Below are 23690 nucleotides of genomic sequence, written 5' to 3'. Positions count from 1 at the left end.
AACAAAAGACTTAAGGCGCGAACCTGCTTCGATTTTCTACTATTGGCTTAGTATGTATGTATGTACCTGTGTATGTGTGTACATATGTGTGCATCATTGTCTGTACTTCCAGCCAATTGCTGCTATCTTTACACACACAGCTATTGCAAAATAATAAAAAAAACATGCATACACATTGATGTAAGCGCAATCAAGGCAAGTCATGCCAAAGTTCATTGCAATGAAAAGATGCAAGTCAATCGGAGTTTTTCTTGATTTCAGTGCTGTATACTTGCCGTGGAAAATTACTTCTGCTCACGCTTACTCATCCGAATGTAGTATTGGAATGTTTGCGAACTGCGAAATTGCGCAAAATAATTGCAGCCAACGTCATTGACCAACATCAATTCGAATTCTGTTAAGCTTTACACACAACAACAACAACAATGAATGCAGCGGCAAAACAAAATTATAAAACAAGTTTTGCAACGCCAAATAAAACAATTCTTAAAGTTCATTGCACTTTTTCAGACAAATTCAGCCGGCAACGACTTAACTAGAACCGGCAAATGCAAAGTAAATTGCAATAAGTCGCAATAACATTTCATTTAAGGAATTTAACATTTGGTTGTACTCTGCAAACTTTGAAAAACATAACTAAAGATGGCATTCATTTAAGGGTGAGATCTTTTTGTGCGCATTGACTCTTCAAAAGTAAATTGTTTTTCGTTGGCAAAACTGATTTTTTGAACAACAAAGAAATTTACATTTATACATTTAGTCGCCACTCTTCTTTTTTTTTTAATATTTAACTGTCTCAATTCAAAGTTCAACGAATAGTCATAATAGTTATATAATCTTATAACATTTAAATCCAAAAAGCTATAACCTCACCGCCAAGAAATCAGTAAGATTTCTACATTCACCAATTGTTGCACACTTAATCACAACTTGTTACCACCGTCTTTGTTATGCCTCAATATCCAATGCGATGTCCATTACGTGACTCACAAATAAAATTATTATTATTTTTTCTTTGTTTTTCGGCGCTCTGATATCAGCTGGTGCCGTCGCATTTTGAACGTCGAAAATGACGCCGGCATTGTTGACTTCGACGCTTCATTCGCTCTGTTATTCAATATCTACATTTGCTTGTCATCATCATTTAAGTATAAGTCCAGTGAAAGTTGTGATACTAGAATTTTGATTTTGGAAAAAGCAAAATTGTTTAAATTATATTTGGGTAGTGAACATACATACATATATATGTTGGTACCATAAAAGAGGCGAATAAAACAATCAGGCCGATGAAATCTTCAAACATTTCTCTGGATTGTTCCGGGGTTTTTTTTATGAATATTCTCTTTTATTTTGGCCTTTTAGAAATTTTCCTGTAATTTGTGGCTTTACTGGTATATTCACACTTTAATTTTGCTTTCATGAATTAAGGTATTTTAAATTAATTTCTGCTCCAAAATGGGCAGTGGCATTTATTTTGGACTTACAAAAAAAAAAAAAACCAATAGTGCATCTAGCTGCTATACGGCGAAGAAGTGAAACTCATTGAAAAAATTGTAGAAAGGAAGTAGTTTTAAATATACATATTTTCTAATATATTGTATTTAGTTACAATTTTTTTGTGTAAAATTTATTTCTATTCTCCACTAGCTTTTTCCTGCAGTTGTGATTTCAAATGTAACAAAGAAGGAAATAAATTATGCCCCCGAATTTAGAAAATTTCAAATAAACAGTGGCTGATTGTCTCATGGTTCCACAATTTCATAAAAAAATTTTCCACTAAATTGGCAATTCCAGCTTAAAGATTTTATCTTTCTTAGGTAATTCTATTTAACAATAGTTTGAAAATAATTTATGTATGTACATAACAACACCTTTTCTTTCATATCAATATGTATCTCATTGTTATATTTCACTTATTATTATGAAGAACAAATAAATTTAAATTTGAAATAGGTGGAAAACCTTAGCTGTATAGACGAACGATTTTCCATTTTGCAAATATTAACTTCCATAAACTGAACTTCATTTTGTAAACAGGTGGGTGAAGCCCCCTTCAAAGCTTTTTCAGCAATAAAGCTTTCGTAAACATATGTACTTCGTTTGACATCCATATTGCAATATTTGATTAAAGTAACTGATTAAATTTAGTTAAACTTTTAAAATGTTGAAATCGGTTTTAAAAACATAACACTTCTTTTTGTTTGACCCGACATCATTTTGAAATGTTTAATTTAATTTATTTGCTTAATTTTAATTTAGTTTTAAAAATATTTTCGAAGCGAAGCTTTCTCGTACCTCTTCCGATTAATATCCGTATAGTAATACTTTATTTAACTTATTAAAAAAATGCATTTGAATTTTAAATCGGGTGGCAACCCGCAAAAATTCGCAACTGCAAAAGTAAGTTTAAATTACCCTAAATAAAACACGGACTCAGGTTTTTTTTTGGAAACAAAATGTTGTGATGCGTTTCTGTTTTTTTAAAAGTCCTCGGGAGCGGTGTGTTTTTTGATGTCCCCACCAAGTTAAATAGTTTCCTCAGAGTTTTATCCCAAAATTAAATCTTTGGACGCATGCGCTTTTTAAAAATCATAAAAGAAGGTCAAACCCCAGGATGGGGGAAGGAAATAAAAACTCAATAACTATATTGACATAGTATAATTACGGCGAAAAAAAAAAACGCAATTGCCTTGCAGACAACACTTTATCACTCTTTGTGACACGCCTCAAAAAATAATTGAGTCATACAATACTGCAACTAAATTAAATACACCATTAGTATGTCTGTAGATTTCTATAGCGTATGGACAACATTATGGGACAGAAAACTAAGCAACTGTAACAGCAATGAACATTAAATCCAATCATGCGATAAATAAAGACAAGCTTCGCCAACCGCAAACCAAACGGAAAAAAAATTAATTTAAATACAGAAATGTAAAAAAATTAAAATGTGTATAAATGTTTGAAGTAGAAAAATGCATAGCTATGCGTGCATACATACATACACACATACATATGTATGTCTGAGTATATCGCATTATTTCTATAACTAAACATAGTAAATTGGTAGCAAAGAAAAGAAAATGAAGAAAGTTAAACTCAAAGCCATTGCTCGCTTCACAGCTGCCTCATTAAGTGACATTCAGTCGGATTTTTTAAATCGCGGACATAGCGCGCGCCAACTTGTGTGTGCATAATTTCGTTTGCATTCGTTTATGATTAAATATGTACGTATGTATATGTATATACCTCAACATTTTTATGGAGTATTACAGCAGACATCAGCTAGCAATGTCATGGCTACTACTCGTACATGCATACCTGTTGAAAAGTGAGAGCGACTGCGCAAGCACTGTCGCTTGTGCTGCCACAGTCGTTGCTGGCGTCGACGTTTATAGATGGCAGCAACTATTGGCGCTTTTGTGAGCGGGAAATTAGCAACTTGTTTTTTACTACAAAACGCACAGTTGTTTATGCCGGCTTGTTGAGCAGGAAGTAAAATTGCGGTGGGAGCTTTTTTTTCTAGATTTATGTGCAAGCCGCTTGGTGAAGGTGGTTACCATCGGGGCTTATTTGCTTAGCTGCATGCAGTTGTAAAAAAAGAGTAGAGAAATAATGAGTAAGTTGTAAAAAGAGCATGGAAAACTGCTCAATGCAGTAATGCCACAGTACTGAATAGCCGACGCTATTGCCAATAAGGGTAGATTCCAAAGAGCCATGAGGCTACTAATCGTATCGTGTCATCAGATTAAAGTTCTTTGTATTTAATTCATTCATGAATTAATCATATTCAACAATCATATTCAACAATTTTTATTGAGCTCGAGGCCGTTTCCTGTTTTTTTTTTAATGAAAATTTATTGTGGAAAAGCAAAAATATTTTTCTTTTTTAATTAATTAATCTTAAATTTAAATATTATTACTTTCTACTCAAGTGTATAGTAGCGTAAATATTTAGAGGTCGCTCAAAGCGCTCAAAGTTTTCCATGTGTTTAATGCAATGCGGGGACCCATTTGAGGTTTTAGGGGTCCTATGAAAAATTATTAATTATAAAAAATTGTTAAATAAATAATTGGGTATTGTTATCGGAAGTCTCTTGAAGGAAAACGAAGTTTTCCGATCGAAAAATATTGATTTTCAAGAATTCCATACCAGCCAAGGCACATTAAACAGGTAGTATCAGTAGAGTAAAAACAACATTTGCGTGTATTTTGTTGTTGCTTCTGGTATCGAAAGTGTCATTTTTTCTTCTAAATCAAAGCGTGCCATGTGAAATACAAAAAATTATAAAAAATAAAAAATTGAAATTGGAAAAAATAAAAATTGATGCAACTTTCTTTCCTAGTAAATTTGTTTGCTTCTCGAAGCATTGATCCATCCTTTGCAAGACCCAGTAATCAGCGGTCGTGCTGCCGAGTTGGGCGAACGTTCCAAAAGCTGCTATTCAATCGCTTGTTTTGTATGGAAAAAGGTTTCACATGCAAATGGATTTTAACAATTCAGAATTTTTGTGAGAAAAAATTAAAAATATTTGACATTTTCGAGACCAAATAATTAGAAAATAAATCAAATCAGCTGCTCTACTGATACTACCTGTTCAATGTACCTTGGTTCGACCCTAATTTAACTGTAATAAAAGCTTTCGATCGAAAAATGTGTTTCCTATGTTTTTTCTGAGTTACGCTTTTTTTTGGAATTTGGGCCAATGAATAGAAATAGCCATACAATCTAACCTTTTCTGAGAAAAAAAATCAACGGAAAATCCTACTATAAGGTGGAAGAAGTTAAATAAATCATATTAGAGGTACAGCCACAAAATTATTCGTACAATCAAAATAATTATTGTGAGTAATATATTTACGTACATACATATGTAAGATTTAATGTTACAAAAGGGAAACCCATTGTGAAATTACTTCATAAATGGAAACCAAGTACTTACCATTGTCAGCAAAAGCCGATTCACTGATGCGGAAGTAGGCTTGTGGGAGGCTCACAACCTAATACATATAAAGACGCCCATTGTGGGTATGTAGAGTATGCCAATAAGTTAATTGGTTCCTAAGACATATGTATGTATGTATGTATGTGTGTATCTTGATAATAAACAAAAGCTACAAACTAAACACTTGCACTTGGTGTAACTAATCTAAGTAAACAACTGACCACATTTCCATGAAGGAATATCAGCTAGTAAATGTGAAACATACAACAAAAATTTAAAAAAAAAAACTTAACCAACCAGTCACCCAACTGTAGCATTACCAAACGACATAGTTGCATAGTTGGCGTTGCAGGAACACAAATTGCCAGACATGCGCCCATATAATGGCAAGGCATACAAAAAACATAAACAAAATGTGGCTAAAATAAAGAGGAAAGTGACAAAAACAACTTATTAAAGTTTCCACTTGTTGCCTTAGCAAGTACTATTTAGCTTGTCTCTATGAAATGTATAGCTACATATGTATGTGTGTGTGGGTATGTATTGCTCATGTGAAAAAATGTTTAAAATAAATGTATAACACTTCCTTGTAGCTATTTGCCGATTGAGGAGTTGGAGACCACAACAACAAAACCTGTTGCCATAGCAGACCATGGCCGAGAGCAAGCGAGCAGGCGTCAAGTGCCGGCATTGGCAACAGCGCAAATATTTTGTTTATTAAGTCAATAAGTGATTTGGCAGAGATTTGTGCAAGAAAGTAAAAAAAAAATTAGAACTTATTGCCGTAAAACTACTACATATTTTAATTTCGTATACAAGTAATTCTTTTAAGAGAAATCCTTGAAAATGAGCGCCGGTTCCAGAGCTTCCGGTTCGGATGATGAGCCTTTGGTGCCGGAGGATTTTGATGATGATTTCTATACGAATTTAATGGATAAAGTACCTGAGGTAGAGTACCGACATAATTTTCTTATGCATTCTACTAGTGATTATGCTCTCTTATTACATATGCACATATATGACTACCTTGCAGATTACGAAAGCTTTGCGGCAGAAGGACACTCACGATAATGCGGACAATGTTCAACGTATGGTTATTTGCTCGAATCGCTACAAATCAGACTGGCATTTGGAACAACTGCGCTGCCAAGAGCTTACCGAAGAAATACAGCGCTTGAAAGAACGTTTGGATCATGTCAACAAGCTGAGTAAAATGGATCAGGCTACCATAGCGGAGTTGCGTACTGTCATCGGTGGGTGATTGATTGGTAATCGAAGTAATTAAAAAAAATGTTTTAATTATATTTGTCTCACTAGAGGGCGCTTGGTTGCAAAAGGATGCCGCACAATCACGTGAACAGCACGCTCAGGATGAAATGTTGAAGATGAGAGAAAAAATGGATACACTCGAGCAAATGGTTGAGCATTTAAGCGATAAGCGCTCTGGGTTGCAAAGGTAAGTGAGAGAGATTTTAAGTATTTTTCTTTGTACGAAACACAATATTGACTTTGAGGAATGGAATATGGAAAAGGACGGTCTTATACTTCAAAAACATAAAACTAGCGCTACGAAATACCTAAACTGGAATGTAGGGATAGGTCTAAAGGGGGGCAGGGGTTTCTAAAAATTAAGTTGGCGGTTAAGGTGTGGAGAGGTGGTTGGTGATATTGGGGTCGGGTCTGGAATGTAGCTCTCAGTGCGGTTACCAAATCCAGACCATAATTGGAACAGAGTGATGTGGGGCTCTCGTGGCAGTGGAAGCTATGTGTCTGCAATGGCGGATCCCATATTTGTCTCCGTCTTCGTATTCGTTTTCGTGTTCAAATATAAAATTAGGAAACAAAACAAAATGCAGAAATAATACACCGTTAGCAAACCAAATGCAATTGAGGCAATTAAATTTTGAAACCAAAACGCCTCATCTCAGCAAATGGTTGAAGACCACCCTACCTAAGAAGTTGGTTCAAAAACGGCCTATCTCAATATAGATACTCAATATATCGGCAGCTGAGATAGCGCGGTTTTCAACGATTTTCTGAGATAAGAGACATGGATACCGGGCATAGTGGAGTCATGAGCAGCGAAGTGGCAGATACTGTCTCCACGGGCTGCACAGCGATCAATACGTCTATGACCCTTAATTGGTGTGCAAAGGGGGCTTTCAGAGAATGAGGAAGAACGTGCGACAATGCTGGACAAATACGGACGGTAAACTACACAAAGACTGCTACAGAATTTCTTACTGGTCACTGCATGACAATGAAGCACTTGCACCAAGCATGCCAAGAGATTTCTCGAGGATCCTTAACGATGCATTGTTGAAAGAAGACCTGTAATCATAAAGAAACTTGTAACGATAGACCACTTCAAGCCACCGTAACTAAATAGTTGATTTACTTCCTCCTCTAATTAAAAATGTAATCTACGTTTCCGCTCATCTTATCAGCAATTTCACTTCCTCCAAAAATTCCACGTCGAGGGTCCCAGAAGTGAGGGGTACTAAGATAACTCATTAAAAAAAAAGAATAGTGAATTTGGACTTGGAGAAAAAAATCGTATTACCTCCTCGGCATCGCCTCTCTTCCGATTTTACATTCTTAAATGAAATCAAAGATCTATACCTCTTATTTTTCACAAGCAAACGGGATGAACAAAACGAGCGAGATAAACTTAACAACGAAATTCGGGAACTTAACAAACGTATCCAAATACAACGCCTCTATACCAGCGAAGTGGAAGCAATGACACAAACACTGGAGGAAAAGAATAAAGCTTTAGTCAAAATGCTTGATGTAAATTCATTTCTCAGAACACTAATAAGCATAACGTGTCCACTTGGTTTGACAAACTCCCCCAAAATTTCAGGAAACCTCGAATGAAGCGTACAACAACCGCAAACGTTTGGACTTGCTGGAAAAGGAGCTTGCTCAGACACGCAGCGAAGAAGCCAAAGCCAAAGAGAAGATTCAACAAATCAAATCGCACAATGATCAATTGATCAAATTAAAGGTGCGCCATAATCTACAAATCCTCTCACTAAAGAGCAATCTGGAGCATCTGCATACGCAACATAACACCACAAGCAACAAGCTAGCCAAGACCGTAGTGGAACTCGAATATGCGATACAGGAACGCGATGAGAACAAGCGGGCGTTAACGCAGCGCATTAGTCTGTTGAAGGTGAGTTTTAAGAAATGCTGATGATTAAATTCTATGTCGATTGTTCGCATTTTAGACGCGAGAGGATGAGATTATCAAACTGAAACGTGAGAATGCGAAGCTGGTCAAATCGGAGGAGAACACCGCACGCAAGTACGCAACCCTAAATGATGCACGCTCCAAGGCGGAGGAGGAGAATGCGCGCTTGAAGTAAGTGAGCTTTTGAATTTACTTTCGGCTGGAAAGTATTGATTGCCGCTCATTATTCTTCACAGAACCCAGCTGAGTACACAGGACAAGGAGTTGGAATCGATGCGACGCATTGTACATCAATTCGAAAAGAACAACGAACATCTGACTAAGGAGCGCGACACGCTGAAACGCGACTTGTTCGCCGAACATCAGACAGCCGAACAGACAGACGAACAGTTCCAGGAAGCACAGCACCAGATTAAATCGCTACAAGAAACCATATCTACCATGGAAGTGCGACAAAAGAAACTGCAAGAGGACTACAACAAGTTGAAGAAGGAGAAGACGAAAAAAGTAGATGAAATCCAAGTTTTGTTGGACAAAATCGATGCGCTGCAAAGTGAGCACTACCGGCATTAAACACTACCTATATAATGCTATAGATAACTAATACTTACTCTTCTTACTCTTATCCACAGACGAAATACAATTGAAAGAAAACTACGAGGTTGAACTAAAACGCGCCATAAGCGATCTCGAGCAAAAGACTAACAATCTACAACGTCAACACGATGGGTTGTTAAACGAGAAAAACAGTGTTATGCGAAATCTGCAGACATCCGAGGAGAAACACGGAAAATTGGAGCAACAAATTTCCAAGCTACAGGAGGATATCGAGTGCTACAAAACTAAGGTATCCCTAAGAGAGAGTGAGATGGGTCGACTGCAAGTGCAGATCGATAAATTGGAGAAAGAGCGCCGGCTGCTAAAGACTGAGTTACGCTACTCCCAACTGGCGCATCAGCACACACGTTGTGAATTGTTGGAGCGTAAGAAGCTGTGCGATAAGAACACCAAATCGCTGCAGGTCAGTAAGCTACACGCAATTATCTTAGGCTAGAATTAAAACGCCAATAAATATGTTTACTTCCTTTTCATTTTATTTTAGGAGGACAACCAAAAATTATCGCAACTGAAGCGTGAACTGGATCATATCAGAGACGAGAAGAATACCGTGTCAGTGGCGCTCACAAAATGCAATGACGACTACGCGCAGTTAAAAGATCAACTGCAAACACTGCAAACGGCCTACGAGCAAACCGAGCGGCAATATGCGCAAGCGCAAGAAGATATGCGTCTGATGCGCATGGAAATCAAGAATTTACGTACGGAACGCAATGTGTTGCGCAAGGATCGCGAAAATGCGGCAGATTTGCGACAGGAACTGCTACAAATGCATAGGCTGCTCAATCAGGAACGTATCAAGGCACGCGCCATGCAGGAGGAGATGATGACACCGATGAATGTGCATCGTTGGCGCAATTTGAAAGGACGTGATCCAGAGAAAATGGATCTAATACAGAGAATACAAACTTTGCGAAAGTAAGTGTAGACATCGAAGTGGACTACATATCCTTCTTCCTCTTTATTGGCGCTGTAACCGACTAGGCGCTGTAACCGACTAGGCGGTTTTCCGGGCCCAAAACAGCCCGCCAGGCGTTTCTCTTCTATGCCAACTGACGCCAATTGAAAACGCCAAGTGAAGCCAAGTCCTTCTCCATCTGGTCTTTCCACAACCAGCATCGCGACTGCATATCCAACTTTATGCATATAATGTTTGTGAACTAACGTCAGGAAATTCTCCCAGTAACGTATATAGAAAGAAACAGTGAATCCTTAATAAGATTTATGAATAATGCAGTTTTCGGGATTTTAATGTAAAGCACAGCACACCTGGTTCCGGTGCATGCCTAAGTCTTCCCGCGTAAGTGAAATATATTTACGTAACTGTAGAAAGAAGCCTTTAGTAAGACCGCCTATAGCGCTTTGGGTATAATCGTTTATTCACGTATTCTGATGTAGTATAGTGGAGTAGAATCATTGTCTCGAATGCTGGACTGAGACCATTAGTTAGTCGGCGAAACGCAGAGAATGCGGCTAATTTCAGTGCCTACGAGCTTCACAGGATTAGCCAAGAAATGCGGGTCAGAGGTTTCCATCTTAGCCTTGCGAAGGCTAAAGAAACGTGTTGCGATTTTTCCACCTCACCATCCTCTTGACAGCTGATGCGAAAGGGATCTGTTAAAATTCCACATCTTACCGCGTGAATACAGATTTCCCAATGACCCGTCATAACATTCACCAAAAGCTAAAAATGAGGATTTGCAAGCATAAGGAGCTGATTTGACCGCCTGCAGTCCAAGCGCTCGCTGAGCTCTCTTAAGACCCAACCGTCCAAGAGTGAACCTCAGAAGAGCCATTCCCGATGATAACATTTCAATGTCTTTGTGGTCCGGCGTCCAAATAAGCCGGATTAAGAAGTATTCCGACGCGATTTAGAAAGGTCAGATATTCCCTTACCGATTTTGAGTGCATCATCATAGCGCTCAGGGCCCTGATAGCCGCCTGGCTATCAAAACATGTAATAGTATCCACCCTAATTGACGTTTACTCTTCAGCAGTGAGTCTCCCATTTCCTTGATGGCAGCTACTTCCGCCTTAAAGACACTGCACAAGTTCAGAAGCAGAAACATAGTTTTGGTGGAGAAATCCCGTCAGAAAACACCTCAACGAATCATCCATCAAGTTTTGATCCATCCTACCACCTTCCTGTAGTCCCGCGCCAGCCACACCTGCCTTTAAGGAATCTGGGTAGGGAAGGAGCTACTGGGGGCAATTTTAGAAGCACAGTAATCTATTCATTCAGGGACGAAATCACAGCCCTCCAGAACTCCAGAGTGTCCAGCTTTCGAAGAAGGTAACCTTCTGGCTTCCCTTAGCCTGATGGCAGTTTGTGCTGCGAGAACTGAGCCCGCAATATCTACAGGGGTGATGTTCAACATGGCGTCAATCGACAGTGTAGCTGTGGTTCTAAATGCTAATCAGAGAGCAATCCCTTGTACGCGCATCAGCTGCTTAGCAAGTGTAACCTTCTCTAGCGAGTCCACTAGTCAAGGCCCCGTAAACAAGACACTCTTAACTATGGTTTCATAGTGCCAATGACTTTGGACGAGAGACCCCACCTCTTACCAATACCCCCCCTGCAGCAGAATTTATTGTGGACAAGCAGTAAAAAGCAACCGACGCCTTTCCTGCCCTTTCTTTAATGTTAGGATTCCCCAACAACATCTTCCAGGATCAGACCTTAGTACTTGACTCTGTTGGATACCCCGGATCGGGGAAAGAGCTACACGGGGGACCTTGTACTTCCTAGTAAACCGGACCGTCTTACTGGAATTCTTTACGGCCCCGCAGTTGGACGCTCACCTTTTACCAAGTTCAGGTTACTTTGAGTTAGACCAAAAATATATCTAGAAATCGGTCCCTCACCATAAGTACCACATCATGTGCATAGGCGATAACCCATCAGCCCAGTTTCTGAAGTTCCTCCAGAAGGTCCTATACAACCGCTAACCAGAGCAGTGGACACAGAGAACCACCTTTCGGAGTGCATCTATTGACTCTACGCTGAGTGCAGGTTTTTCGACTCGAAAGTTCTGTCGCGAAGTAAGCTTTAAATGAGTCTTACTAGATTGGTTTCAACCCCTCCATAAACACATATTTGAAGGTCCCCTCGATGTCGGGGAAGGCTCTTACTGTATAATATTTATGAGTGAAGGCTTACTCTATACACTTTATTAATGTATGTAGGGCGGTGTCCATCGATGTTGATCCCTCGAAAGACAGTGATGTGTGCAGATCAATCAGTATATCTAGCGCTTTTAACAAAAGCAGACTGTTTGGCCTGGAAGTCCTTAGGTGAAATGTAATCACATTCTCTTTGATTTTGGTACCACGAAGTTCAGGGAAAAGAGGCTGTTTAGAAGATTGTCAGAATATTACCCTTTTGTCGTTGGCCCTAAAGATCAAACTAAATTCTCTATACCGACAGCTCCAAGAATAAAAATTAAGTTGGAGCTGGCTGACGCAAGTGCAATATGGACACCTGCAAAGCAACCAAGTGTATCCTAAAAATAGTGATGTGCGAAATTCCTTATCTAACACAGAGGGAAGGAGCTACGAGCAATCACATTGATCGAGTCTGCCTCCGAGTGGAAGCACCAATCATTTCGTACGCGCTTTCCTTATCTAACCTAACCAACAAGCTCTTATATGAATAACTATGGGACACGATCTATGGGGGCAACAAATGGTGTTATTTATTGTGGACAACCCCCTTTGTACGCCTTGCTGAGAGATTGAAGATGGTATAAAGCATTTTCTTCACCATACTGATATATTAAATTTTTGGGTTAGATGTACTGAGAATGAGGAGTTAAATTATATTTCCCTCGACACAAACTACTAAAGTTCATTAGAGCCTAAAAATTTGCCCACTTATTTCGCAATTCTTTTTATCCCTTCCATAGGCCTTGCAATGGGCAACTATTCCTAGATAAATACCTGAAAAAGCGATCTTGAGTTTTCCGGCCTACCATAAATCCATTCCATTCATTCTAAGTGGGTGTTGAAAGGGGGAAAATAAATGGAAATAAATTGACAGCTAAAGTATTTTTTTTGTTATTCTAGGCAAATACTACAGCAAAACGTGACAGCACTGCAGCACGAAGAAGCGCTCGAGGAATCGCAACGGCTTTATGAGGCACTTAAAGAGTTTATGCTTAAGCTGCCGAGTCATAAAGTGCGTGCCGAATTGAATAGCGTGAAAGTTAGTACATATTATAGATGTTTGAGTTAAGCTGTATTTCTTTAACTCGCCCTGAAAATATATATACTTACAGGCTACTTTGTCTGGCAAAGAACGAAAATTGAAAGCACTAATGGCCGAACTGCACGTGAGAGAATTGGACGAGAAAAGTAATTCACAAAAGTTAGACGAACTAAAGGTACGTCTTACCGATGCCAAATCTCAGCTGAACCTCGAGAAAAGACAGAAGCAAAAACTTTTAGAAGAGCGTCAGCTATTGGTACAAATGCAGGCACAATGCTTCTCAGCGCCACCAAATATGCAACGCACACTGGGCGCTAGCTTCAAGCTCATAACTGGAGCGTAAACAGGAAACAAGTTTGTGCATGTTTTTTTGTTTTTTTTTTCTTTGAACTTGTACATTTGATCGTGTTTTAGACACTAAAGAAAATACATATACATATGGATAAAGTGCAGAAAATGAGCCGAGACTTTTATTATTTTTTTGTTTATTAAATTACAAAACAAGTATGGCATTTTCTCTGAGTGAAAGTTCCCTGCAGGAATGAGCAGCACATATTAATATTGAGAAGAAGGAAATAAGAGATGTTCCTCTTATTTCTAGCATATCAATAAAAATTACACATTGCTCATTCCATGTCAAAGAGTCATTCGATCATTACCAAAATGTAATTAACACAGTGTGCTCGATAAGAACTATCCTATGTCATATTAAAATAAAATTTAAAAATTGTATGAATTTTAAATGGTTTGTTTACATTTTTTGATATTATAGTACCTTAAAAGAGAGCCGCAATGAGTTGGCAATTACACCTTGCTTAATACAACTTGCTCATTATGGCATACATACGCATATAATTAGTATATTGCACTCATCGTTCCTCGGCCTCTGATAAATTTCGAATACAATTATACATCTGAAAATGTATTAAGGTAAAAATTGTTTCCATAAAGATGCGTTCTTCGTGCCCTTAAACCGAAAATGTGTATAAATTTCCACTTAAAAACATAAAAAAAAAATAATAATATTTCGTCAGCGTGTTAAACTGTCTTCATCTCCTGCGTATCTTGGCTGGGATCGCTGGTCTCCACAAAAATGCAATCCATGTAATTCTCCTGGCTCGAGTAGGCGAAGGGCACAACGGCGCTCGATGTTGCAGACTGTGTTGGCTGTGTAATGCTTTGCTGTTCATAATTGTCTTGCTGCTTTGCTTTCTTTAGCGTGTCTTTGAATTCTTCAATGATGCATTCACGCGCTTTTAATTCAATTTGATTGATCGATAACTCCGCACTGAGCGCTTTCAATTTTTTTAACTGTGAGCGATTAATGCGCTAAAGAGAGAGAGAAATAGATTAGATGTTGAAAGAGTATCAAATGTTGTGTGAGCTCGAACTTACCTGCGTTACTACAAGCTTTTCTTTGACATCTGTTGTCGGCAAATTCTCCACCACACGTTTTAGAGTATCACACACACGATGTGTCTCTTCCAGCTTTTGCTCTAGCTTCTCTTTATATATCTCTTGTTTCAGATTTCGCCTGCGGATAAATTAATTCTTGTATATATGTATACTACCCCTGCCCACATGGTAACATTAGTAAAGAGACTAGTGCCCTTGGCTTTGGTTAAATTTTAAAAGCGCGGAGATGTTCAAATGCTAAATAATACCAGATATTAACTTTTCACCTTTCACATTGAGCTCAGTCAGTGATGGGCGCAACCATCAGAGTTTATAAAATGCTGGGTTAGAGGACAGCTCTTGGTAAGTGTTCATCCAGAGGCCGCAAAGAACCTTTGTGATACCTAGGAGAGGATTTCCCCAGACCTGCCTATGCAACTCCTTAAAGCATCCTTGTCTAGTAGACCCTGTAGTGGAATTTTTCTCAAACTGTCTAAGTTCTCAAATAAATGATTCGCAGATATTTTAGGCGCTTTCCCCGGAGTGCAGAGCATTCACATAGGAAGCGCTGAATGAATTATATCTCTTCTCAACATCTTCTATAGAAATTGTTATCCGGCACTCAGAACTTATGCGCCTTATGACCAATGATCCAATGTCCCGTTAGTATTACTTTGAGAGGCCGAACAGTCGGCACTGAGAAGCTCGGCAATCCCTGTGCCCTGCGTTCAACGATCAGTGGCTATATTAAGCGCGATATATTGCAGTTCTAGCCATCTCTTCAACTTCTGGCAACGGAAATCTTAAGAAGACAGTATGCTTAGACCCCATCCCCTAATCTTTTCTTAAAAACCCTTTCTTTCACTCTCGCCAAATTCTTTCCAGCTCTGAACTTTCATATGATTTCAGCAAATAATATAGAAATTCTGAACTGCATATTAGGTCATGCGGGTCCTGACGGTAATGAGAAAGTGAAACTCTGAGCTACAGAGTGTACACTCACTGGACATTCTTTCCTCAGCAAATAGCTTAGTCACCGCTAAGCTTTCATATACAATAATCTAGTATTTTTGTAAGTTGAACACCCTACCGCTCCACCCAATTTATACTCTTCTCTCACCTCTGTAACATTTGCACTTTCTCCAACAACTGATAGCGATTCGGATCTTCACCCTTGAGTATGCGCCAGCGATGTACACCGGTTGGTGTCTTTGCATCCTCAGTGAGTGAGCGTACCTTGATACGTTCCTGATTTAAAGAACGTTGCAATCTTATGATTTCTTCGCGCATATTCGCTGTACTCTTTATGGCACGCGTCAGGCAATCACGTTCCGTTTGTAAGTTAGTTATTTCCATTTTAAGCAAACGTATATCTTCAACACGTTGATTGTACTGCGTTTGTCCTTCGCGAATATTGGAAAATAACATATACATATGTATAGACACCGCACAACAAAGCAAGAATACTATAAATTTACGAACCTTGATCCAAAGCCGTTTGCGTATTATTGAGCTTTTCACGCAGCACTACGATCTCATCATTGCGTCGCACCATTTGCAGCCCAACCAGGTTCTTCTCCTTGCGTGTTTCATCGAGATCCTGTGACATTTTCATGAACTTCAACTCATCTTCGTGTATAGTCTTGAGAAGGTTGTCGTTTTTGGTCTTCATTTCGCGTAAATCACGACGTACACTGGCCAACAGATTCTCCTTGTTCTTCAATTCGGACTGCAGCTCTTTTTTGTCGTTGTTCAGGCGCTCAATTTGCAAATTGAGGTTGGAAATCTTGTTTTGGTTGGCCATTATTTCTGCGGTGAGTTGTTGAATTTGATGATTCGTTTTCTAAAGAATAAAACAAAAAAAAAGTGAGCTAATCGGAGAGTGATGCTCCAATGTTAAAATCCTGATCTTTTCTTTATTTAAGGCAGTCTATTTTTGTATGTATATTAATCTCGTTGTTTTAAGTCGGTGATCTCTGTAATAATTTTTTATTCAGCTGCAATCTCTTACCGTCTGCAATATGCGAAAATTATCGCGTTCCTGCGTACACGTTTCCAAATTTCGTTTCAGCACCATTTTCTCTGAATGGACCGTTTCCAACTGTTTTTTCACGTTGATCAAAGCTAAGTGCTTTTGCTGTAGTTTTTCGCTCAAATCCGTAACTTGATTCGATTTCAACTGAATTTGTTCTTAATGAAAAAATTATAATTATAAAAAGTTAGAGATCAGTAGCTCGTTTCTGTAACAATTCTCTACCAAGGCGAATTGAGATATGAATTCGCCGCCCTGTTCTCTACTGCTAATTTGTAGGTGAGAGTGACGTATTTTCTCTACCAGTAGAGAAATAATCGGTAGAGAAAAGTTACAGAAACGGGCTACAGAATTTTTAACTACATATAAATTTTTTAGCATGACTTTATAGGTTAGAGGTTAACTGTATGTGTAAAGTTAACTGTTAACCAGGCGAATTCATATAAGGTGCTAAGTGTCAAATGTCAGCTATTCTGCACTCGATGAAGAAAAGGGAAAGAAAATTTAAACAGGCTCACTTTCTTATTAACTTAGAGGAAATTTAGACACACGTGTACCGAGGCGCATCAGAACAGCTGTCCTAGCAACAGCATCTAACATAAATTCGCCTGGATTTTAAGAGTTTCTTGTCGACTGAATGTTTAAATATTTCGTTTCTTTTGGATCTAGACAAAAAAAAAAGGTGGGGACTTTTTAGATCAATGATTTTGATCATTTTCACTGAAGCTTTTTCGGCGGTACTATCTCTGGCGTTAGGATTATCGAAAAGAAGTTTTTAGGGCCTAACCCAAAACCGTAAATGGATTTATGACCAGCGGATTCGCGTTGAATGGTGCACTTTAAATCGCTACTATCGTTCAATTATGCAACTTCATATGGATATGGTGCAGCGATTAACACTGTCATACGAATTTGTGTAATTGATCATCAATGCACCGTTCTCACCCGGTACTACAGATAAATAATTCTTAAGGAAGTGGACCCGGGCATTGGATTTCATCGTCTGCTCCTGTCCTGGTATGACACCTGCCACTCTCAGTCACATAACTACCCTTCTATCTAAACTTTCGGCTCACACTTCCAAATAGATTAGGAGTCAGGATCTTCGGGATCTTCTTTAGTCGCGAAAAATACTGCATAGGCTTCAGTTTCGACCTGTAAGGCTTCTTCTCTCCTTTTAACCGATCGATTCTCTGGCTGTTAATTTGTAAATAATTTCAGATGCGTTAGTGTCCACTGCCTACTACATGCAGTATCTTGAGCCCAAGATTCCTGACTGGACGATGTTCGAAACAACCAATCAGTGCGGTGTGTCGGCCCAGTCTTCAATATTTGGGATGAGCCTACACATAAGTCCAACGGACATTGGGAGATGAGTTCCATCGTTCCTGTCATTCGGTTCGCGGGCGCTTTCTTGCCAGTGTTCGTAAACTTGATGAAACCATGCAGCTGGTAATGGTGAACGTGGCCTATATCTCCAGTAGATCGGTAGGACTGAAAGCCGCCCCCACAAACGTTTCGTCTTCTAAACTGTCTTAAAAAGCAGAAAAGTGCCAAAATTCACGTAGCATATTCATACATATATTTGCTTCTTCGACTGCATAAAGCCCCATTAAAAGCAAATAACCAAATCTCAGGGTCCTAGAAAACCACGGTTTCATAACACTCGCCTGCAGTGGTCGCCTACAGTATTTGGACACTGCGGGATCGTAGTTAACGGAAGGCTCATCGTCTATTCTAATTTTGTCTACCTCGTATTGGGGAGAGGTAGGACATCTTAGACAGGCCATACTTTTTGGTTATCCTTTTGCCAGAAAAGATATAAATATATACCGGTCATAATCACCTGCACTCTCACAGGCACCGGATTGGTCATTGGTCTTTCCTCTACCCTCATTGCCTTGAAGATGAGGAGATATCGGAGCATATTATGTGTAATTGTCCAGCATTAGCCAGACTAAGACTGCAATACTTCAGTTCTTCCTCAACTGATTCCCTCAAGGTTAGAAATTCATCTCACACCATACCAGTCACCGACTACTTACGTTTATACTTAAAGAGTCTGAATTACGGCCTTGCCTTTGTGGAAATATGAAGTAAAACCTTCAGATATTGTAAAGGTGAATTCACAAACATCAAAACTTTGTCTTTTAGGAAACCAAAGTTTCATTTGGAAATATATTGCAGATATTTTGTAGCGCAGTATCCCTTCGCTCAACTTCAAATACCTACCTTGTTGATATTCGATGCGTTCGTGCAGCGTCTCGACCTCTTGCGCCATTTCGTCGCGCTCCTTCTGCGACTTCGACACGCTTATACGCGCTTCGTCTAGTTTCACATTCAATTTATTTATATCCAAATGAAGTCCATCGATATTGATAGTTTGCATCATAATGGTGTGTTTGAGATCGGCTATCTGATTGTTCAACTTGACGATATCGCTGCGCAATGCATCTCGCTCGTGTTGTATGTTATCCTTAACATTGCGCAGTTCGTCAAATTTGTAAGTTGAATTAACCAGATCCTTTTCCAATGCATTGATTTGGTTTCTAAGCAAATTAATGCACATCGTAATGATTATTTAAGCTTAAGAGAATAACCACAATGCATCAAGTTAGACTCACTTCAGCCGTGCAATATCCTCGCCCAATGTGTTATTCAGTCGATTCAGTTTGTACAGCTTGGATGAAATGGAGCTGTGATCTTGCACGGCCTTCTTGTATTTTTTTGTGATTTGATTTATTGTGTTGGCTTTTACTTTATCCTCCAGTCGTAACGCTTTAATAAGCTCCTCATTTGCGCGCTGGTCCATTCGCATCTCAGTTATCTCTTCATCATTCTTGAGCAACTGTCGATTGCTTATTGCATTGTCATTACGCAATTTCTCCACCGTATGCTTTTGCTGATCGTAGTCTTCTACTTTCTTCGCTAACTTTTTTTGTGTTTCCATCAACTGGACGTTGTAAAGGAATAGTCAAGAAACAAGTAGTACTTAAGCAACAACACCGTATACTACATATGTACCTCACGATTAACGGCATCCAATTTCAAAGCTGTGCGCGTAGTGATTTCCTTCTGATCTTCGAGATTACTTTGCAAACTTCGAATTTTTACCTCGAAATTTCCCTTTTCCGTTTCGAGCATGCGCATTTGCTTATTATTCTTTGCTAAAGTCTCTTCATTGTTTTTGTTGATATACTCGAGAGATTCAGAGTAGTACCGTTGGAATTGTAAACGTTTCTCAAGATCAATCACCTCACCGTTGAGACGATCGCGTTCACGCAAAATAATGTTTTTGTATTTTGATAAATTACCAAATCTGTGAAGAGAATTAATTATAACATAAGTGGAAATTGTGTACCAAGCTTTAAAATGATAGAGCTTTCCTTCAAAGCTTAACTAAATACCTTTTCTACAGGAATCCCATGAAAACCAAAGGGGGCCTATTTAATGTGCAAGATGTGAACACGCCTACGACAGCAATTACTACTGTCCATGTGAGTTTGATTCAAGGCAACTCCCCGATACGCCTTTCAAGGGAGCTGCGGAACGAAAATCAAAAGCGGACTGCAGATCCAAAAGAGCTTACGTGGCGTGAATACTGTGGGGGAATCTATTCCCTACCCGAGGCATTAACCCTATAGAACGCCCGCAAATTTGATCAATCGTATTGCCTATGAATTGTCTAACAACCAGATTGGTCTCCCAAAAGGAGTCCAGCAAGTTTTCTCAAGAAACCTACTTCCCAGGCTTCCTTTCGCAGAACCTAATTATTAAGAGAATCGCGAAGGCGCCTTGTATGCGAACAGGAGGACGAGAGTCTTAGCGGGAAGCATTTTTAGTGAGAAATTACTCCGAACCATCACAATGCTTATGCCATCTCCTAGACCAGGCGAAATTTACTCATGTTTACTACAGCATAGTGCAGGTATAATTGCTATCAGGGAAGGTCGTTGCAGTCAGGCGGCATTGAAAACGTTCGGTTCCAGGGTGGTAGAGTCGAAAGTAGTTTCGAATGTCGTGCATCGCTGGCTTCACTGAGTCACGTTAAAACATCTTACTCCTGGTTTACTGGGCATAACAATATCGAAGGGTACGAAAAAGCTGACGAAATGGCTAGACACAGCACGGAAATGCAAATTAGTGAAGCGAACTCTGATCTACTAAGGAGGGTCGAAGTACTTATACGAAGAAAAATTATTGATGCTAAACAAATCTGCAGTAAAGACATCATCACAAGACACAGTGCTATATCTCCCCAAAGTTCCATCGATGGCGTATACGAAACAAGTGAAGATATTGAGCTTCACAGCTTCATCTGGGATAGTAAATAGTTTAACAGACACAACACTGACAATATGGAATAACTTCGGTTAGAAGGATGTGTGTGTCCTCCTAGTAGTCATTCAGAATGGGCATGTCTGCTCTGAGTGGATGAAGTAGACATTCGTACGCGCCTTCGTAACCTAATCTAATCAATCAATCATATTCCAAGTATGGGACAGAGCCAGACTCTGCTGTCCTGGTAGCTGGCTTATGAAATCCCACAGCATAAATTATTCGATTGCTCACATTTTATGCTCGTAAGTCAAGCGGTAATACACTCCCAAAACCTGTTATCGTCCCCACCAGAAATGTGAAACCTGCCAATCCCTAGTGGACAATTTCATGAACAACCACAGATTGGAATGATTTCTCAAAGGCTAAGAGGGAAAGGTGTATGTATACAGGTTCCAAATCAAACGGAAGTCTTTAAATCTACCAACACCATCGCAATCACTTACTCCGATGTATCATCCTGTTTCTTCGCCTCCTTGCTCTCTATTCCTTCACATTTTATCATTACTTCCTGCAAACGCTCTTGCGTATCCTGTTCGCGCAATAATGAGGCGTCACTCTCCATCCAGGCTTTGCCTATGGAAGGTAAAAAAAAATTAATATCGTTCAATATCACAACACATCAGTGACACAAATCGGTTGCCCACTTACTTAGAGCTTCGCGCAGCCGCTCCATAGCCTCCTCTGAATTGGCGGTCAGTTCCAAGGCCAAGCGCAACTTATTCTCCGCGCGTATTACTTGTGGTCGCAACACGGACGTCTCTTTCACTTCATCGGCATAGCGACGATGTAAATTGAATATTATATCCACGTATTTCTTAATTTTCGAAGCTTCATAAGTGCGATTCGCTTCCATGAGTTTTTGTATAGTCTGAGCGAAGCGAAAGAGAAAAGTTAAAATTTGAATTTAGCGTTGGATTGGTGAACATTGCCGTTGCGTCACCTGATTGGCTGCCGAGAAGAAGTCATCGTTAAGGTCATCCAACAAGTCCAATTCACGCTCATTTATAGAAGTGTCAGATAATTCAATTTGTGGCTCCGGCTCCACTTCCGTTACGGGCTCTTTTTTCTTTTTGCCTTTTCCCTTAACCTTTTTCGGTGGCATTTCGTTTTAGTTTCCTTTTCTATCACTGATAATAAAAAATTTATTTATATAAAATATATTTTATTTATTTTTGCAGTACACAAAAAAGCTTCGTGCAGATTTTTTTGCAAGCGTGCGCTTTTGCCGTAAAAGCTTTTTATATTTGAGGAAAATAGATTTACTCCAAAAAATAAAATTTTTCAGTTTGTAAATTGTATTCGTTCGAAAGTGATTGAGTCAGAAGGCTTTGTCAAGGTCAGTTAGTGATTGTGGGAATTTTTTAAAAATTGATAATAAAAGAGGGCGACACAAATTAAGGTTTTATTTATTTTTATACTTATCATAAAAATTTTTAAGTTCCAACCACTTCCAGCACTTGCGGTAGCGAGAACGTTCAATATAAGAATTTCACGCTGTATTTTGTCGCATCAGAACTTTGTTCCCTGTATGTATGTTCGACGGGCGCCATCATTACTGATAAGGAAGTTTTATCTAAAGATCCACCTGACGTCGCTGCGGTCGAATTTGGAGGAACGACTTTATAGCGTCCTGCGGATATACATACATACCTTATGTCCGTTTTATATCATGAAAGATTATAATCTCTTTAAAAGCTAGTTTACTTCCTGTTTTCGACACGATTTCTTGAAAAGAAAATTAGTAAAGCTGGTAACGCTTTTTATTTACTACCTGTACAACGTTGGAGCTAGCAATAAGTGTATATCTGGTGTACCCTGGACGGTGAAAAAAAAATTGGGGTGAATTTGTTTTCAGGCGAAACTCAGGACGAGGCGATATTCTTCCTTAAGCGGCAGCACGAAGGCCTCGTTTTCAGATGTGTTCAAGCAACATGAGAAGGCATCCCATGCTAGTGCGATGTTCTGACAGGTCCATAAAATGTTCTGATTATTAAGCGTAAATGCATAATTGCAGCTTGACCTCTTAGTGGAGACGCCGTCGATGTTGCAGCGGCAACGCTAAGGCCCCATGTGGCTAAAAAGCGAACCAGATTTTAGACATGGCCGTTTACTTTCAATACTCTTGGTGAACGCCGATATCGAACAGTGGTCCTCGGAGCTCTCCTTCTTACCTACGAGCAGACATTCGCCGTTCACCTTTTGCCTCCCTTAATGGGCAATATGTAAATATCTGCTCCAAGACCTTAGTTTCTAAAATGTTTGGAGTATGAAAAAAGCATAGTATTCCGGCATCTGAAACTGAATTTGTCGTCCTTACCATCAAACCCCAAAGTATCGCATATTATAGCATAATATTTCAGAGTACCGTTAATTTCTTCATGGTCCAATTATCGGAACTAAATCAAATTGAGGTACCGCCTTCCCGATCCACAGCTATTCGGTAACAGAACGGTATTTCTAATAACGATTCGACAAAAATTAAACACGATCTTTCATTTTTACATTGTTTTGTGTATATAATGTATATATACTTATTTATTTAATTTTTTTAAACAAATTAGTTTTACGATTCACCAGTATACAATAAAATTTTGGAAATTGGTAGTTTTTTTTAGGTATTACAAGGAAAATCGCAGATCAGCGAAATAAGAGTAAAACAAAACTTTTAGATCACAAAATTCTTCACATTTCATATAAAAAAAAAAATAATAATCAATTTTAGCAACATAAAATTATTGTTGACAGTTGAATTTGTAAATACGTATATTTTTTTTATAGCAGTTTTTTCGGCCATTTCGTTATATAGTCATTAAATAATTTTTTTTTGTTTATTTATTTTTTTTTTTATTTAACGCCTAACAAATGCAATACAAATTGTTAGTTTCCAGCGAATGCCATTTAAGTGTCATTACAACTAATACATTACAATAGCGAAAATGTTGAAAAATT

At 38.8% G+C, this 23690-nt stretch overlaps 2 protein-coding genes across 2 annotated transcripts; one reads left to right on the top strand and one right to left on the bottom strand.

Annotated features, from left to right (window-relative positions):
- Nucleotides 1–5738: 5738 nt before the first annotated feature.
- LOC118736960 (cilia- and flagella-associated protein 58) lies at nt 5739–13328 on the top strand. The gene is made up of 11 exons (XM_036467137.1): nt 5739–5897; nt 5983–6202; nt 6267–6405; nt 7589–7742; nt 7816–8130; nt 8186–8319; nt 8385–8701; nt 8781–9169; nt 9251–9684; nt 12832–12970; nt 13044–13328. Exons 1-11 carry the CDS (start codon nt 5796–5798, stop codon nt 13314–13316), a joined length of 2616 nt encoding a protein of 871 aa, XP_036323030.1. The 5' UTR covers nt 5739–5795; the 3' UTR covers nt 13317–13328.
- Nucleotides 13329–13429: 101 nt separating this feature from the next.
- On the bottom strand, nt 13430–22166 carry LOC118736959 (cilia- and flagella-associated protein 58-like). The gene is made up of 11 exons (XM_036467136.1): nt 21682–22166; nt 21390–21609; nt 21185–21314; nt 19425–19719; nt 19025–19353; nt 18633–18949; nt 16380–16558; nt 15851–16211; nt 15489–15771; nt 14369–14507; nt 13430–14302 (listed from the first exon to the last, which is right to left on the bottom strand). Exons 1-11 carry the CDS (start codon nt 21841–21843, stop codon nt 14012–14014), a joined length of 2706 nt encoding a protein of 901 aa, XP_036323029.1. The 5' UTR covers nt 21844–22166; the 3' UTR covers nt 13430–14011.
- Between the last annotated feature and the right edge of the window lie 1524 nt (nt 22167–23690).

Source organism: Rhagoletis pomonella, unplaced genomic scaffold, assembly GCF_013731165.1.
Source record: "Rhagoletis pomonella isolate Grant_MI unplaced genomic scaffold, Rhpom_1.0 Rhpom_scaffold_00004, whole genome shotgun sequence".
In the NCBI taxonomy this organism is placed as follows: Eukaryota; Metazoa; Arthropoda; class Insecta; order Diptera; family Tephritidae; genus Rhagoletis; species Rhagoletis pomonella.
Note: the sequence above shows the minus strand (reverse complement) of the source record. Positions and strands in the feature narration are given on the sequence as shown.

Coding starts and splice junctions, on each gene's coding strand:
- LOC118736960 (XM_036467137.1), top strand. CDS start 5,796: ATGAGCGCCGGTTCCAGAGCTTCCGGTTCGGATGATGAGCCTTTGGTG. Junction 7,743..7,815: donor CTTTAGTCAAAATGCTTGAT/GTAAATTCATTT, acceptor CCAAAATTTCAG/GAAACCTCGAATGAAGCGTA. Junction 8,131..8,185: donor AGCGCATTAGTCTGTTGAAG/GTGAGTTTTAAG, acceptor TTCGCATTTTAG/ACGCGAGAGGATGAGATTAT.
- LOC118736959 (XM_036467136.1), bottom strand. CDS start 21,843: ATGCCACCGAAAAAGGTTAAGGGAAAAGGCAAAAAGAAAAAAGAGCCC. Junction 19,720..21,184: donor AAACAGGATGATACATCGGA/GTAAGTGATTGC, acceptor TTCTCTTCACAG/ATTTGGTAATTTATCAAAAT. Junction 15,772..15,850: donor GCAAACGGCTTTGGATCAAG/GTTCGTAAATTT, acceptor ATATTCGCGAAG/GACAAACGCAGTACAATCAA.